Source organism: Oncorhynchus clarkii, chromosome 23, assembly GCF_045791955.1.
Source record: "Oncorhynchus clarkii lewisi isolate Uvic-CL-2024 chromosome 23, UVic_Ocla_1.0, whole genome shotgun sequence".
NCBI classification, from domain to species: Eukaryota; Metazoa; Chordata; class Actinopteri; order Salmoniformes; family Salmonidae; genus Oncorhynchus; species Oncorhynchus clarkii.
The window spans coordinates 20,465,991-20,478,591 of NC_092169.1; the positions used below are offsets into that span (position 1 = coordinate 20,465,991).

Here is a 12,601-nt window from a genome sequence, read left to right on the forward strand (position 1 = left end):
TGACAGCTGAGGATCGTCACATGAAACAACGATGATCGCTCCTATCGAAATATTTACTCTACTGTTCCATAACAACCCCCCCCCCCCCTCATCACATTGCAGGCGACAGGGAACAATTTTACAGTCTTGCTAAATTATTGGAGAGTGGTGATATAATCGAATTTCAGTGTGTGTTCACTGTGTTCACACATGGATGACTCTTCTGTTTGGAATGCAGGGTTTTCTGTGAGCTGGGTTTTTAGGTCGCAGTGTTCTTTGCAGCGTCTGTGAAAGATGTCGAGTGCTATTCTGCGCCTCGCTGTGGACTGGGGTGATCCCTGAGGCCTTGTCAGGCACGGGGGCAGAGAGCTGAGCTGAAAGGCAAAGCTACGCCATGTCTGCTGTGTAACATGTCGGCTCCTTTTAGTAATATCATCCAACAGAATGCATCCGTGGCCAGAGTCCATCTCCCCTCCCTGTGCATCCACACACGCACACACGGAACATACAAACACACACAAATACACACACACAAACCAAAAATTCACACTGACACCGGCGCATGCACACACATCAATGACTTTACATAACAAAGGATAAGGAAATAGAGCTCCATTAAATACATTGTATGCAGTTGGCCCTGGTCGGCCTGTTCCCTGATGTGTCTGATGATCAGTGTGGGGTTGAGGCTGGGGTTGAGGCTGGTTAGGGAGGAAGTGTGTGGCCAACCAAAGCAGCCAAATTGACCTTTGTAAAGGACACGGGAACACTAGGCGCTAGTGTACACAAACCCAAGGGGGAGGAGAGAATTAGGGCACATCCATGAACAGCAATGGACTTGTCAAAAGACACCTGCAGCAGTTCAAAGACTTTCAATGGTACTGACTGTTCAGCCTAGGACATTATGCTACGTTAGGTCGCAGTAAAAAAATGCTGTCGCTGGGTTTGTGGTGGATATAATTGTGGGTGGATTGTGTATAAGCAGTAAAAAATGTTTTTTTTAAACATAACAAAACCACTTCCATCTTGTCAACAAACGTACATATCGCATATTATTCAAAACCAGAATCTGTATTTAACAACTGTCACTACTTTCAGGTGTTTCCATTAACCATTTTATGACTGAAATCATATTGATTGATTGCATTGCACTGCATTGTCCTCTTGAATAATGCAAGAACATTTATGTTTCCCAATGATGAAATATACAGTACCAGTCAAAAGTTTGGACACAAACTTTATTTTGACTATTTTCTACATTGTAGAATAATAGCGAATACATCAAAACTATGAAATAACACATATGGAATCATGTAGTAACCAAAACAAAAAAAAAGGATTAAACAAATCAAAATATATTTTATATTTGAGATTCTTCAAGGTAGCCACCCTTTGCCTTGATGACAGCTTTGCAAACTCTTGGCATTCTCTCAACCAGCTTCATGAGGTAGTCACCTGGAATGCATTTCAATTAACATGTGTGCCTTGTTAAAGTTAATATGTGGAATTGATTTCCTTCTTAATGCGTTTGAGAAAATCAGTTGTGTTGTGACAAGGTAGGGGTGATATAGAGAAGATAGCTCTATTTGGTAAAAGACCAAGTCCATATTAAGGCAAGAACAGCTCAAATAAGCAAAGAGAAACAACAGTCCATCATTACTTTAAGACATGAAGATCAGTCAATCTGGGAAATGTCAAAAACTTTTGAAGTTTCTTCAAGTGCAGTTGCAAAAACAATCAAGTGCTATGATGAAACTGGCTCTCGTGAGGACTACCACAGGAAAGGAAGACCCATAGTTACCTCTACTACCTCGTTCATTAGAGTTACCAGCCTCAGAAATTGCAGCTCAAATAAATGCTTCACAGAGTTCTAGTAATCTCAATATCAACTGTTCAGAGGACACTGCGTGAATCAGGCCTTTTTGGTTGAATTGCTGCAAAGAAACCACTACTAAAGGACACCAATAAGAAGAAGAGACTCGCTTGGGCGAACCAACACAAGCAATGAACATTAGACTGGTGGAAATCTGTCCTTTGATCTGATGAGTCCAAATTTGAGATTTTTGGTTCCAACCTCTGTGTCTTTGTGAGACGCAGAGTAGGTGAATGGATGATCTCCACATGTGTGGTTCCCACCATGAAGCATGGAGGAAGAGGTGTGATGGTGTGTAGGTGCTTTGCTGGTGACACTGTCTGTGATTTATTTAGAATTCAAGGCACACTTAACCAGCATGGCTACCACAGCATTTTGCAGCGATACACCATCCCATCTGGTCTGCACTTAGTGGGTTCCTCATTTGTTTTTCAACATGACAATGACGTACCACACCTCTAGGCTGTGTAAGAGCTACTTTACTAAGAAGGAGAGTGATGGAGTGTTGCATCAGATGACCTGGCCTCCACAATCATGCTACCTCAACCCAAGTGAGATGGTTTGGGATGAGTTGGACCGCAGAGTAAAGGAAAAGCAGCCAACAAGTGCTCAGCATATGTGGGAACTGCTTCAAGACTGCTGGAAAAGCATTCCAGGTGAAGCTGGTTGATAGAATTCCAAGAATGTGTAAAGCTGTCATCAAGGCAAAGGGTGGCTACATAGAAGAATCTCAAAAATAAAGTACATTTTGATTGGTTGGTTACTACATGATTCCATATGTGTTTTGATGTCTTCGATATTATTCTACAATGTATAAAATAGTCAAAATAAAGAAAAACCCTTGAATGAGCAGGTGTGTCTAAACTTTTGACTGGTACTGTAAATTGTGCAATAACATGTTATGGTAGATTTTGTCATAGACTGTATGTTTGGAGTACCAGTAAAAAGCCACAATGCTTCAAACACACACATACATGGGAAAGTATTCTATCCATGTTCTAATCCATATTTTGATCCTCTGCAGTGATATAAAGCTAAACTGATGTAATGTGGTGTAATAGTCCTCCACTAAGGTATCACATAAACCCCCAAAGAGTATAGCCCATAAACTGTATTCCATTGAGTCCAAACATTTTATGGATTATTTCTATATTGAGGATTGTTTGTATTTCCTCACTGTCAGATACATTGAACACAAACAGTAACGCAGGATTTACTATGTACAGTAGTTGCTGAAGTGCTCTGAGAATAATGCTTCTGAACTTTGCCTTTGTCTATGTTGCTTAAGCTTTAGACAGGCCAATCGCATCAGATCTTTTCACATCAGATCTTTTTCAGAGTTGATGTGATTGGTCAAATGATGAATTAGTGCATAACAAAATTGGGCTGCCTGTCTAAACAGCCTTAGTATGGATTCTGTTTTAAAGCAGTGAATAACTCATGTGAATGGCGCAGCGTTGGAGTACACTCCATCTCTTATCTTCAGTCTTGTTTGCCTTGACTAATGTAGAAAGAGACAGTTCAGTTGGATCCAAGGATTCTGTGAAAAACACCTGTGATTGTTATTGAGTGGACTATCCTCCTTCAATAAACAATACATTAATTAAATTAAATCCATTACAGTAATTATGTAAATTAGCTATAGGCTTAATAGTTGGCCTAGTTGCATGATTCATCATAGCCATTTTTTTCTATGTAATACAGTGCGTACGGTCTTTAATGAAGACTTGTATGCACCCATTGGCTTTGACTTACAGCAGGGAGGACAATTGACTTGGAAGCGGCCCCTGCTCCCATAGCCCCCAGGCTACATCAGGGTATATGGCTGGCTTCAGAGGCGCTTTCCCCAGCCACACCAGTCCCAGCTAAATGTGTCTGCATAATCAATATGACAAGAGGAACATTTTGTCTGGTAATACAGCTAAGCTAACTCTCCATCAACAAACAGAACAGGATTAAAAAAGGTAATTTGTGAAGTCGTTGTTAAATATTCCTTCATAATCATTTTTATGAATTAAAATATGATTAATCAACAATTCGTAATTAAGTATTAAATCATTTGTAAACATTTACAGCTATAAGCATTACAACTCATAAGCATTTATCTATCACGTAATAATTCATAAAGAATTTACAAATATTTATAATGAGTTATGCATAAACATTAAAACTATCAGAGTGACTCGTATCAGTAATTACTTCCAAGAACAATCTCCTAAACATACCTTAAATAGGGCAGTTAGCCAGGAACGTAATATGAACCTTTATGAAGCCTCTGAACTTCAGAAAACTGACCTATTAACCTCTAACCCAGGATGGAGAACCTGCCAATCACCAACATCAACACAATCACAAATATTAGTTCTAAACAGACCACAATAAATGGAGTAAAACTTTAGCTGTTTCCTCAAAACTTAAAAAAAACATTGATTTACTGTAATAAGCTAGAGCAACACTGTGGTACCCCTGGAACCAACCTCAATAAGAGGTAATTAATCAATAGCTTCCCTGACCTAAAATTACCTAGCCTCATGTTCTATTAGAGGCATTCCAGACAATGAACCTAAGCTTGAAACCTTGTTAAAGCTGAGACACACTTCTACATTATCTGATTACCAATATAAACTCCCACGACATCTTCTATCAGTGTGTGTGTGTGTGTGTGTGTGTGTGTGTGCACGACTATGTGTGGGGTGTTGCTGTGAATTCTATGCACACACTCACACACAAAACCCATTCATGTGAGCAAGTGTGACAACACAGACCAGATTTAGAGCAGGAGAAAGCCCACAATGGGATGTTCTGTGTACGGTAGCTATAACTTCCCTGTGGGAACATCCTGGCTTGTTGCATTGTGTCTCTTCCAGCCCTGATGGAGCTAAAGTAATCAGGCACGCTGTGTAGGGGCGTTACCATCGTAGCCCTGGAAAAGGCTCCTTACCTCGGCTCTATAAATAGCAGTAAACTTGGAATGACCCCGAAACTGCTGGCGATTCAACCTGATTTAATTTGGCGTTGGTGTGTTAGGTTAGGCTTTAAGAGTATTTACTGGTAGATCCTCCAAGAATCCCTAGGGGGTGCTCTGGCACACAGATGTCCTGTTTGATGGGCTAGACTAATGTTTTGACAGAGAGTCCTTTTCTTTAATGTCCATCAAGACTATCCTTGCAATCTAGTAAAGCTGTGTTTGAACTTGTGTTTGAACTTTTCCGACTGACAATATGTTTCTATGTAGTGAATGTGGCATTATGATAGGACATTCTCATATTTAATTTAAAAGGTTGACGGGTCACAGGTTTGTGAAGCCACTTGAAAAGTTAGAGAATGCAATGTTTTTATTCACTCAATTCACTCAAAACAATTAAATCTAAAAGACCTGTAAAACTCTGCTACCACCCCAATTTGTTACACAAAAGGACAGAACTCCCAGGATGTGTAAAGGGGACATTGGATCCAATAAATGAAATAGCACAAACTAGTATAAAACACTAAGTGTGAAGAAAATAACCTCTCTGACCGGACTCTCATATATGACTTTATTCCAAAGTCCTCACTCTCCATCTCTTATGATTTCAAGTGGATGAGAGGAGTGTCAGCCAAGTTCATGTTTAGTGACACCAAAAAATATTCATCTCGCACTTAAAACTTGCTCTTAAATAGTACTGTGGCAATACTGCTTTAATCTGTGCAGCTGTGGAATAATTCATTGCTGGGGGAAATGGAAATGATTTCTTGACTTTATCCAACATTTGTCAACTGACAGTCTGTGGTAACACACTGATGCCGGGTGTAGTAGTAGAGATATTACAGTGAAACATTTAGGTGTTTCCCTACAGAACAATGGTAATGTAGTGACTTGACGGAGGTTAATGTCAAACTGTTTTTCTAGACGTATCTCTATATAATACCAGTGTGATTATACACTGAACCAAAATATAAACACAACATGTAAAGTGTTGGTCCCATGTTTCATGAGCTGAAATATAAGATCCCGGAAATATCCCATACGCTCAAAAAGCTTATTTCTCTGACATTTTGTGCACACATGTGTTTACGTCCCTGTTGGAGAGCATTTCCTCTTTGCCAAGATAATCCATCCACCTGACAGGTGTGGCATATCAAGAAGCTGATAAAACAGCATGATCATTACACAGGTGCACCTTGTGCTGGGGGCAATAAAAGGCCACTTTAAAATGTGCAGTTTGGTCACACAACACAATGCCACAGATGTCTCAAGTTTTGAGGGAGTGTGCAACTGGCATGCTGACTGCAGGAATGTCCACCAGAGCTGTTGCCAGAGAACTGAGTGTTAATTTCTGTACCATAAGCTGCCTCCTCCAACGTCATTAGGCAGTACGTCAAACCTACCACACAACCACAGACCACGTGAAACCACTCCAGCCCAGGACCTCCACATCCGGCTAATTCACCTGGGGAATTGCGTACCAGATCCTCTATAAAAACAAAGTAGCCTATTGCTGGCCCAGATTCACACACCAAGGCAAAAAAGGCTGATCAAAGCAGAATGAAGTCAGGATTTTCATTGAATAGCAATAGAGAGTGGGCATTCATGTAACCACGCCAGCCCAGGACCTCCACATCCGGCTTCTTCACCTGCTCACCTTCGATGGCCACTGACACGCTGGAGAAGTGTGCTCTTCAAGGATGAATCACAGTTTCAACTGTACCGGGCAGATGACAAAGAGTGTGTATGGCGTCGTGTAGGCGAGCAGTTTGCTGATATCATTGTTGTCAGCGTACCCACATGGTGGCGGTGGAATTATGGTATGGGCACGCATAAGCTACGGACAACGAACACAATTGCAAGATTCTGAGGCCGATTGCTTCAAAAACAGTACCTCAATTTTATTTTTTAACTAGGCAAGTCAGTTAAGAACAAATTCTAATTTACAATAACAGCCTAGGGTTAACTGCCTTGTTCAGGGGCAGAACGACAGATTTTTACCTTGTCAGCTCAGGGATTCAATCTAGCAACCTTTCGGTTACTTGCCCAACACTCTAACCACTAGGCTTGGTCATTGGCCCCAATGACCAACATGCAGTGAATACTATTACTTATTATTACCTTCAGCATTTCTGTTAGATAACAGTCCTTTAGACTGAGTATGTAGAGCCTTATAACACCTGCTGCTGTTTGACAGGCCTAAACAAAGGGGGCAATATCGGCTTCTCATCATTTAAGATTAGATTTGTTGGGGTCTGTGTTTGAGATTTGTTAAATGGAGGATTTTGTCTCAGCTGTCATACAGTACAAACAATGTCTGCATGAACTAAAAAATCAACACATATTACTCCCAATTACAATGTAATCAAAAGCCTTAGGCCTTCCTCAGTGACACAAAATGTACGGAATGAAATCCCATAGTGTTTTTCCTCAAAAGGAAAGTTTAATTTCACAAATGATAGGTACAATATATTTATAATACAGTATACATGTATTATAGTTTCAATAAAGTAATATAATCTCCACAATGTATCTTTTTAAATAAAAACTCAAATTGAATTGATATCTAAACTTCTTAAATATAGACAGGAAACGTGTTATTTTACATAACACCCAAACATGTTGACAATCATTTCGGACAACCTCTAGTCCTTGGCCTGTTTTGTTATTCATTCTTACCCCAAAGGCCTACTAATGGAGCCGCGTCACTTACAATATCAAGGTATTGTTGGACACAATGGAAGCACAGAGACAGTACCCCAGCTAAAAGCATAAAACATTTCAGATGTTTTGTATTGTATTTCTTCACCGGGTTTCAAAGCCCTTGACACTGTAATTGGTAAAGGGTTAATTTACCCCAACGCAACATTTCATAATTTAAAATACCTCTTAAAAAATACCTCTGGTGAACAATCAATATGTTGATGATGATCAGGGATCAATCCTAAGAGCCAATATTACTTTCAATTCAATGTAATTAAAAGTTGGTACTACATTTGGAAAAAATATCCTAACCGAAAATGACATCTCAATGTATTATGATAGTACATATTACTTTATAATAACAAGGATGATAATAATCTTGGTTATGAAAACTTTGCAATGAGGGCAAAACTTTTCTAGTGCAAACAATACTTCAACAAAATAAAATAAAAGACTACTATTCCAACTGAGCTACTACTACTACAACTACTACTCCAACAACAACACACACACTAATAATAACAATCATAGAAAATTGCACTATTGTAATGGTAGGCCTATGATAATTATTAAAGAGTTCACAAATATTCAATGAACAAAAGTAGGCCTACTAGTAATGATTAGTAATGGCATAGAACCTTACTAGTTTTTGTATACCATCATTAGGTCTACGTTAAGTTAAAAATGTCACTTAAATGTCATGTAATGCATTAATATTCCGAATGGGAGATAACATTTACCTAAATTGTAATGTATATACAAGTACAAATTAACAAACCATAAAAAAGTATAATTTTAACCCTGGTTGTATCGGGATCTTTACGCAGTCGTAAACAAAGTTTCTGAGATCGAAAACAAATTAAGTCTGTTGCTTATTTGTTCAAGTCAAGTCTACATCATAGGCCATTCTATTTTAAGTGAATAGACCAAAACAAACATGTTACTCATAGGGCTACACAACTCGTTAGTAGCACCAAATGTTATGTTTGTTGTCAATTAGCCTATATTTAGTCACAAAACCGGCCTGCATGCTGTTAAAATAGTGCGCACTCAATGCAGGAACATCCCAGTACACTAGAGGCGCTCAAGTAGTTGTGTTCAGCCTGAGTGGGCTCTCTGATGTGCATCTGATATGTCCAGTACTCAGAAAAATAGTATGATTGGAGCGCATCCAGAATGCTCAAGGCAGTATTAAATGCATTGTAGCCCATTCAAACCACCATTGTCCTCAATACAACAAGGCTCACTACGACGAACACTTTGACGCGTACACCACACCACACATAGACAGAAACAGTTACAAGGGCATGCACGTATGCCACACACCCGCATAGCTTTGTGTTCCAGATATTAGACTATATGAACACGTCATGAGCCATGCCTTTTTTATTTTACAGGAAATTATCTTAAACGGTAATATTTTCTCTCAGCCTCATGGCAAAATGTGTAGAATAGCAAGAAATTAGCTCTAAAACCGCTTCATTTTCACTCAGCCTCATGGCAAAATGTGTAAAATATCATGAGATAAGTTAGTTATAAAACTGCAAATTTGTATCTTGACCCAGATGGGTTGGTTGTTTAGCAACAAAACTGAGCATGCCCAACTATGGGGCAAAACAGAGGGGGTGGCATAGATTGTTGACAACCTATATTTCTATATTTCGTCTAATGTTGATTACAAAAAATAACATTAATAGCTAACATTTGCACAATGAGCACTTGTCTCTCAAATACATCGTTACAGTTGTTGGTTAGCCAGCTAGCGATTTTTTTGCCATATTAGCATTGACATAAAATATTATTAGCATACTAACACGTCATAATCCTTTAATTTTATTTTTAGAATGACAGAAAATGAGCTTTTAGAACGGGCCGTAAAACTGCGTTACGCCTTTGGGTAAACGGATACAGCCGTTCAGTCAAATCCTTACGAAAATGTTTTTTCTATAGGCTATATGTGCACTGAAAGTCTATTTCGTGTTTTAACAATATCGAATGGGAAAGAGGGATACAAATCTGCAAGTTACAGGCTCCTCCCCTGTAGCCTAGTGATAAAACGGAACCTCCTTAATTAGTAATTTCTACATCCCAGTCCCGGCTAACTCTCCATCCTACAAGTTCCTTCATGCATGCAATGCCCTGATCCAATTGCGTCTTACCTTTTCCTTTTTAAACACAAAGCCCAATATTTTTTTTTGTCAGTGTCCGGCATGGAAGATCAGAAAGAACCGCCGATGGTGCACCGATCTACTTCATTTAGTATCAAGAGTCTGCTGCTTCCCTCAAAATGTGACAAACAGGACTCGGTGCTCCCGGAAAAAAACACGGGTTCTTCCGGGTCTGATTCGGAAAAATCACTGGATCCTGATATGGAATCTGCACCTTTGGACCGGGAGAAACAAAAGGAGGAAGATGAGGGTACCTTGCGGGCGACAGAGCCTAGCAAAAATGGGAAATATGATAAACCGCCATTCAGCTACAACGCCTTGATTATGATGGCTATCAGACAGAGTGCAGAGAAGAGACTGACTCTAAACGGTATCTATGAGTTTATTATGAAGAACTTTCCATATTACCGAGAGCACAAGCAAGGCTGGCAAAACTCTATCCGACACAACCTGAGCCTCAATAAGTGTTTTGTGAAAGTGCCAAGGCATTACGACGACCCGGGCAAAGGGAACTACTGGATGTTGGACCCTTCGAGCGATGATGTATTTATTGGTGGAACTACGGGGAAACTTCGGAGACGTTCTGCTACCTCCAGGGGCAAGTTGGCGATGAAACGTGGAATGCGCTTCTCGCCTCTTGGTTTGGGAATAAACGACAGGGCAAACAACCCTCTGTATTGGCAAATCTCGCCGTTTTTATCATTGCACCATCCCCATTACAATGGATCATCAGCAGGATTTCTGAACCAAGGGCACGCGTATGGGTCCCTACTCCCCGGGGTGGACCAGCTGAGTAATGGGGACCTTACGCGCCATCTAAGTGGATCTGTCGGTGCTCTGGGCTTGTCAAACAGTTACGGTGTAAGCACGTCTAGTCTATTATCCGGACAGAGTGGCTACTTTGTCTCAGGGAGTCAGCATCAGCCGCCGCATCTCCAGCAGAGCGCGCAAGGCTACGGTGTACCCACGAGCTCCCCACAAACACTGCTCTCGGACTCACTTCGAACGTCCCTACAGTCTTTTTCACCGGGAGTTTCTAGCGGGTTTCCAGGAATGTTGTCACATCAAAAGAGGGTCACTCCAAATGCTTTCTTAAATTGATGACACAACTACAACATGGGAAGGACAAATAAAAGCACCATAGAAATGGCAATTAAACAAACAGTGATCACTAATTAGGTCAGAAACGACAATTCCTGAAAGCAAATATGGCCATATTAGGCTATGTATCCTGAAGTGCAACGATGTATTCTTTTTGCGTTAAAGGGACAAAAGTCGTTACCTGTGGGGTTTAAACTGTAACTAGACTTGCCAAATGTAACTATATTTCGGGCTATTTATATCTTGTACAAAGATTGTAATTCTTTGAATCGTTTATTTTTGTTTGGTAGGCTATTTATTAAACAGTGTATTCATCAGTATTGAATAAAAAAACATACAGCATTTTTCATTATTCATATAATAATTAATTTCGAAATATGTTTTGGGGGAAAACGCCTTATAAAGATCAGGGTTAATAAGACACGCGGGATATAACAAAAGCCTACAAGTTATGTCTTCTCAGGTTATCCTTCTATAGACTCCAATCTAGGCTACTGCTGTATCTGTAATGTATGCAACACATTTTAGAGAGAAGTGGAGTTTTGTGTGTACTCATAAGTTAATTATAGCCTATTTTGTCCTCTGTTTTGTTGATCGAGCCATAATGAGCACATGTAGATTATAAGATACAACAGTGCATGACAGTGCAGGCCTCCTCTTATAATAGCATGCCCGGTGACTGACCCTTTGTTCGCATTTGTTTCCATCTTTCATATAAAGCACTTGAAGTTTCAGTTTCTCGTTAAAACTAGTTCCTCTTGTCTTGAACCTTGCCATGCTTGATACGGTGTTATAGGCTACTTATTCAGGCCTGCAATACATCCCTTTTAATTGTCTGATCATTTAGCTTTATTAGGCTACATCAAGTACAAATTTGGCAAACCGACGTAGCCTATAATATCCACACCAATATAGAATTTCACTTCTAAATCAGTGGTTCCCAATGTTTTCTTAGTCACGTCTACCTATTATAATTAAACCCAAATAACGATGTATAAGGCCTACCAGCGTCCTATAGCTATTGCCCTGACAAAATTACAAACATGTCTGCTGACCCTTTGCTATTGCCCATTTTGTGCTACTTTATTCTGTAAATTAGGATTTTACTCAACTGTAAATTAGCCTACTTTAGGATTACACCTCACATTCTGAGAAAACTAGTTTGATATAGTCTAGCCTATGACTATTCAAATAAATTCAACAACAAGATCATCAATGATAATCTACTTCCTGAATCTGGATTGCGTAGCACTGGGGTAGGCTTACAGTACCACAGTTTGGCAAACGCTGATCCAAATAAATGACATCCGGAGTTGTTATTGTAATAAGCAGTTAAGCTTTCATTACCCAATAGGCCTATTTACTAGCAAAATAGTAGCCTATTAATACTGGAGAAGAATGCGCTGATTAACACAACAAATAACAATTAGGCTACATTTGACACATTTTGGCCTAACATTTGACAGATGTATTTCCTTTATTGGGAATACTATAGTTTTATTTATTTAACAACGTTATATTTTCGATGTTGACGATTTTTTTTTGTAAATGTTATTTCAAAGTTTTGCACTTTTGTTGTTAGAATAGGCCTATCTAATGTGAGTATTATCTGTTTTTGTTGCTGTATGAAAAAAATGAACTTGATTAAAGTGTAAGACATTACAAGTTTGCAATAAGTTTGCTATCATGAATGGAAGAAGAACAACACAAACCTAATGTAGGCCTACTGTTATACATTCAGACACGCTATAGACAGAGGAAAACTAGACTGAGTGTACAAAACATTAGGAACACCTGCTCTTTCCATGACAG

General features: G+C 39.4%; 1 protein-coding gene across 1 annotated transcript; it reads left to right on the forward strand.

Annotated features, from left to right (window-relative positions):
• The first annotated feature begins 9,623 nt into the window (after nt 1-9,623).
• On the forward strand, nt 9,624-12,315 carry LOC139381543 (forkhead box protein G1-like). The gene has a single exon (XM_071125168.1). It carries the CDS (start codon nt 9,650-9,652, stop codon nt 10,787-10,789), a length of 1,140 nt encoding a protein of 379 aa, XP_070981269.1. The 5' UTR covers nt 9,624-9,649; the 3' UTR covers nt 10,790-12,315.
• Nucleotides 12,316-12,601: the final 286 nt, after the last annotated feature.

Coding starts and splice junctions, on each gene's coding strand:
- LOC139381543 (XM_071125168.1), top strand. CDS start 9,650: ATGCAATGCCCTGATCCAATTGCGTCTTACCTTTTCCTTTTTAAACAC.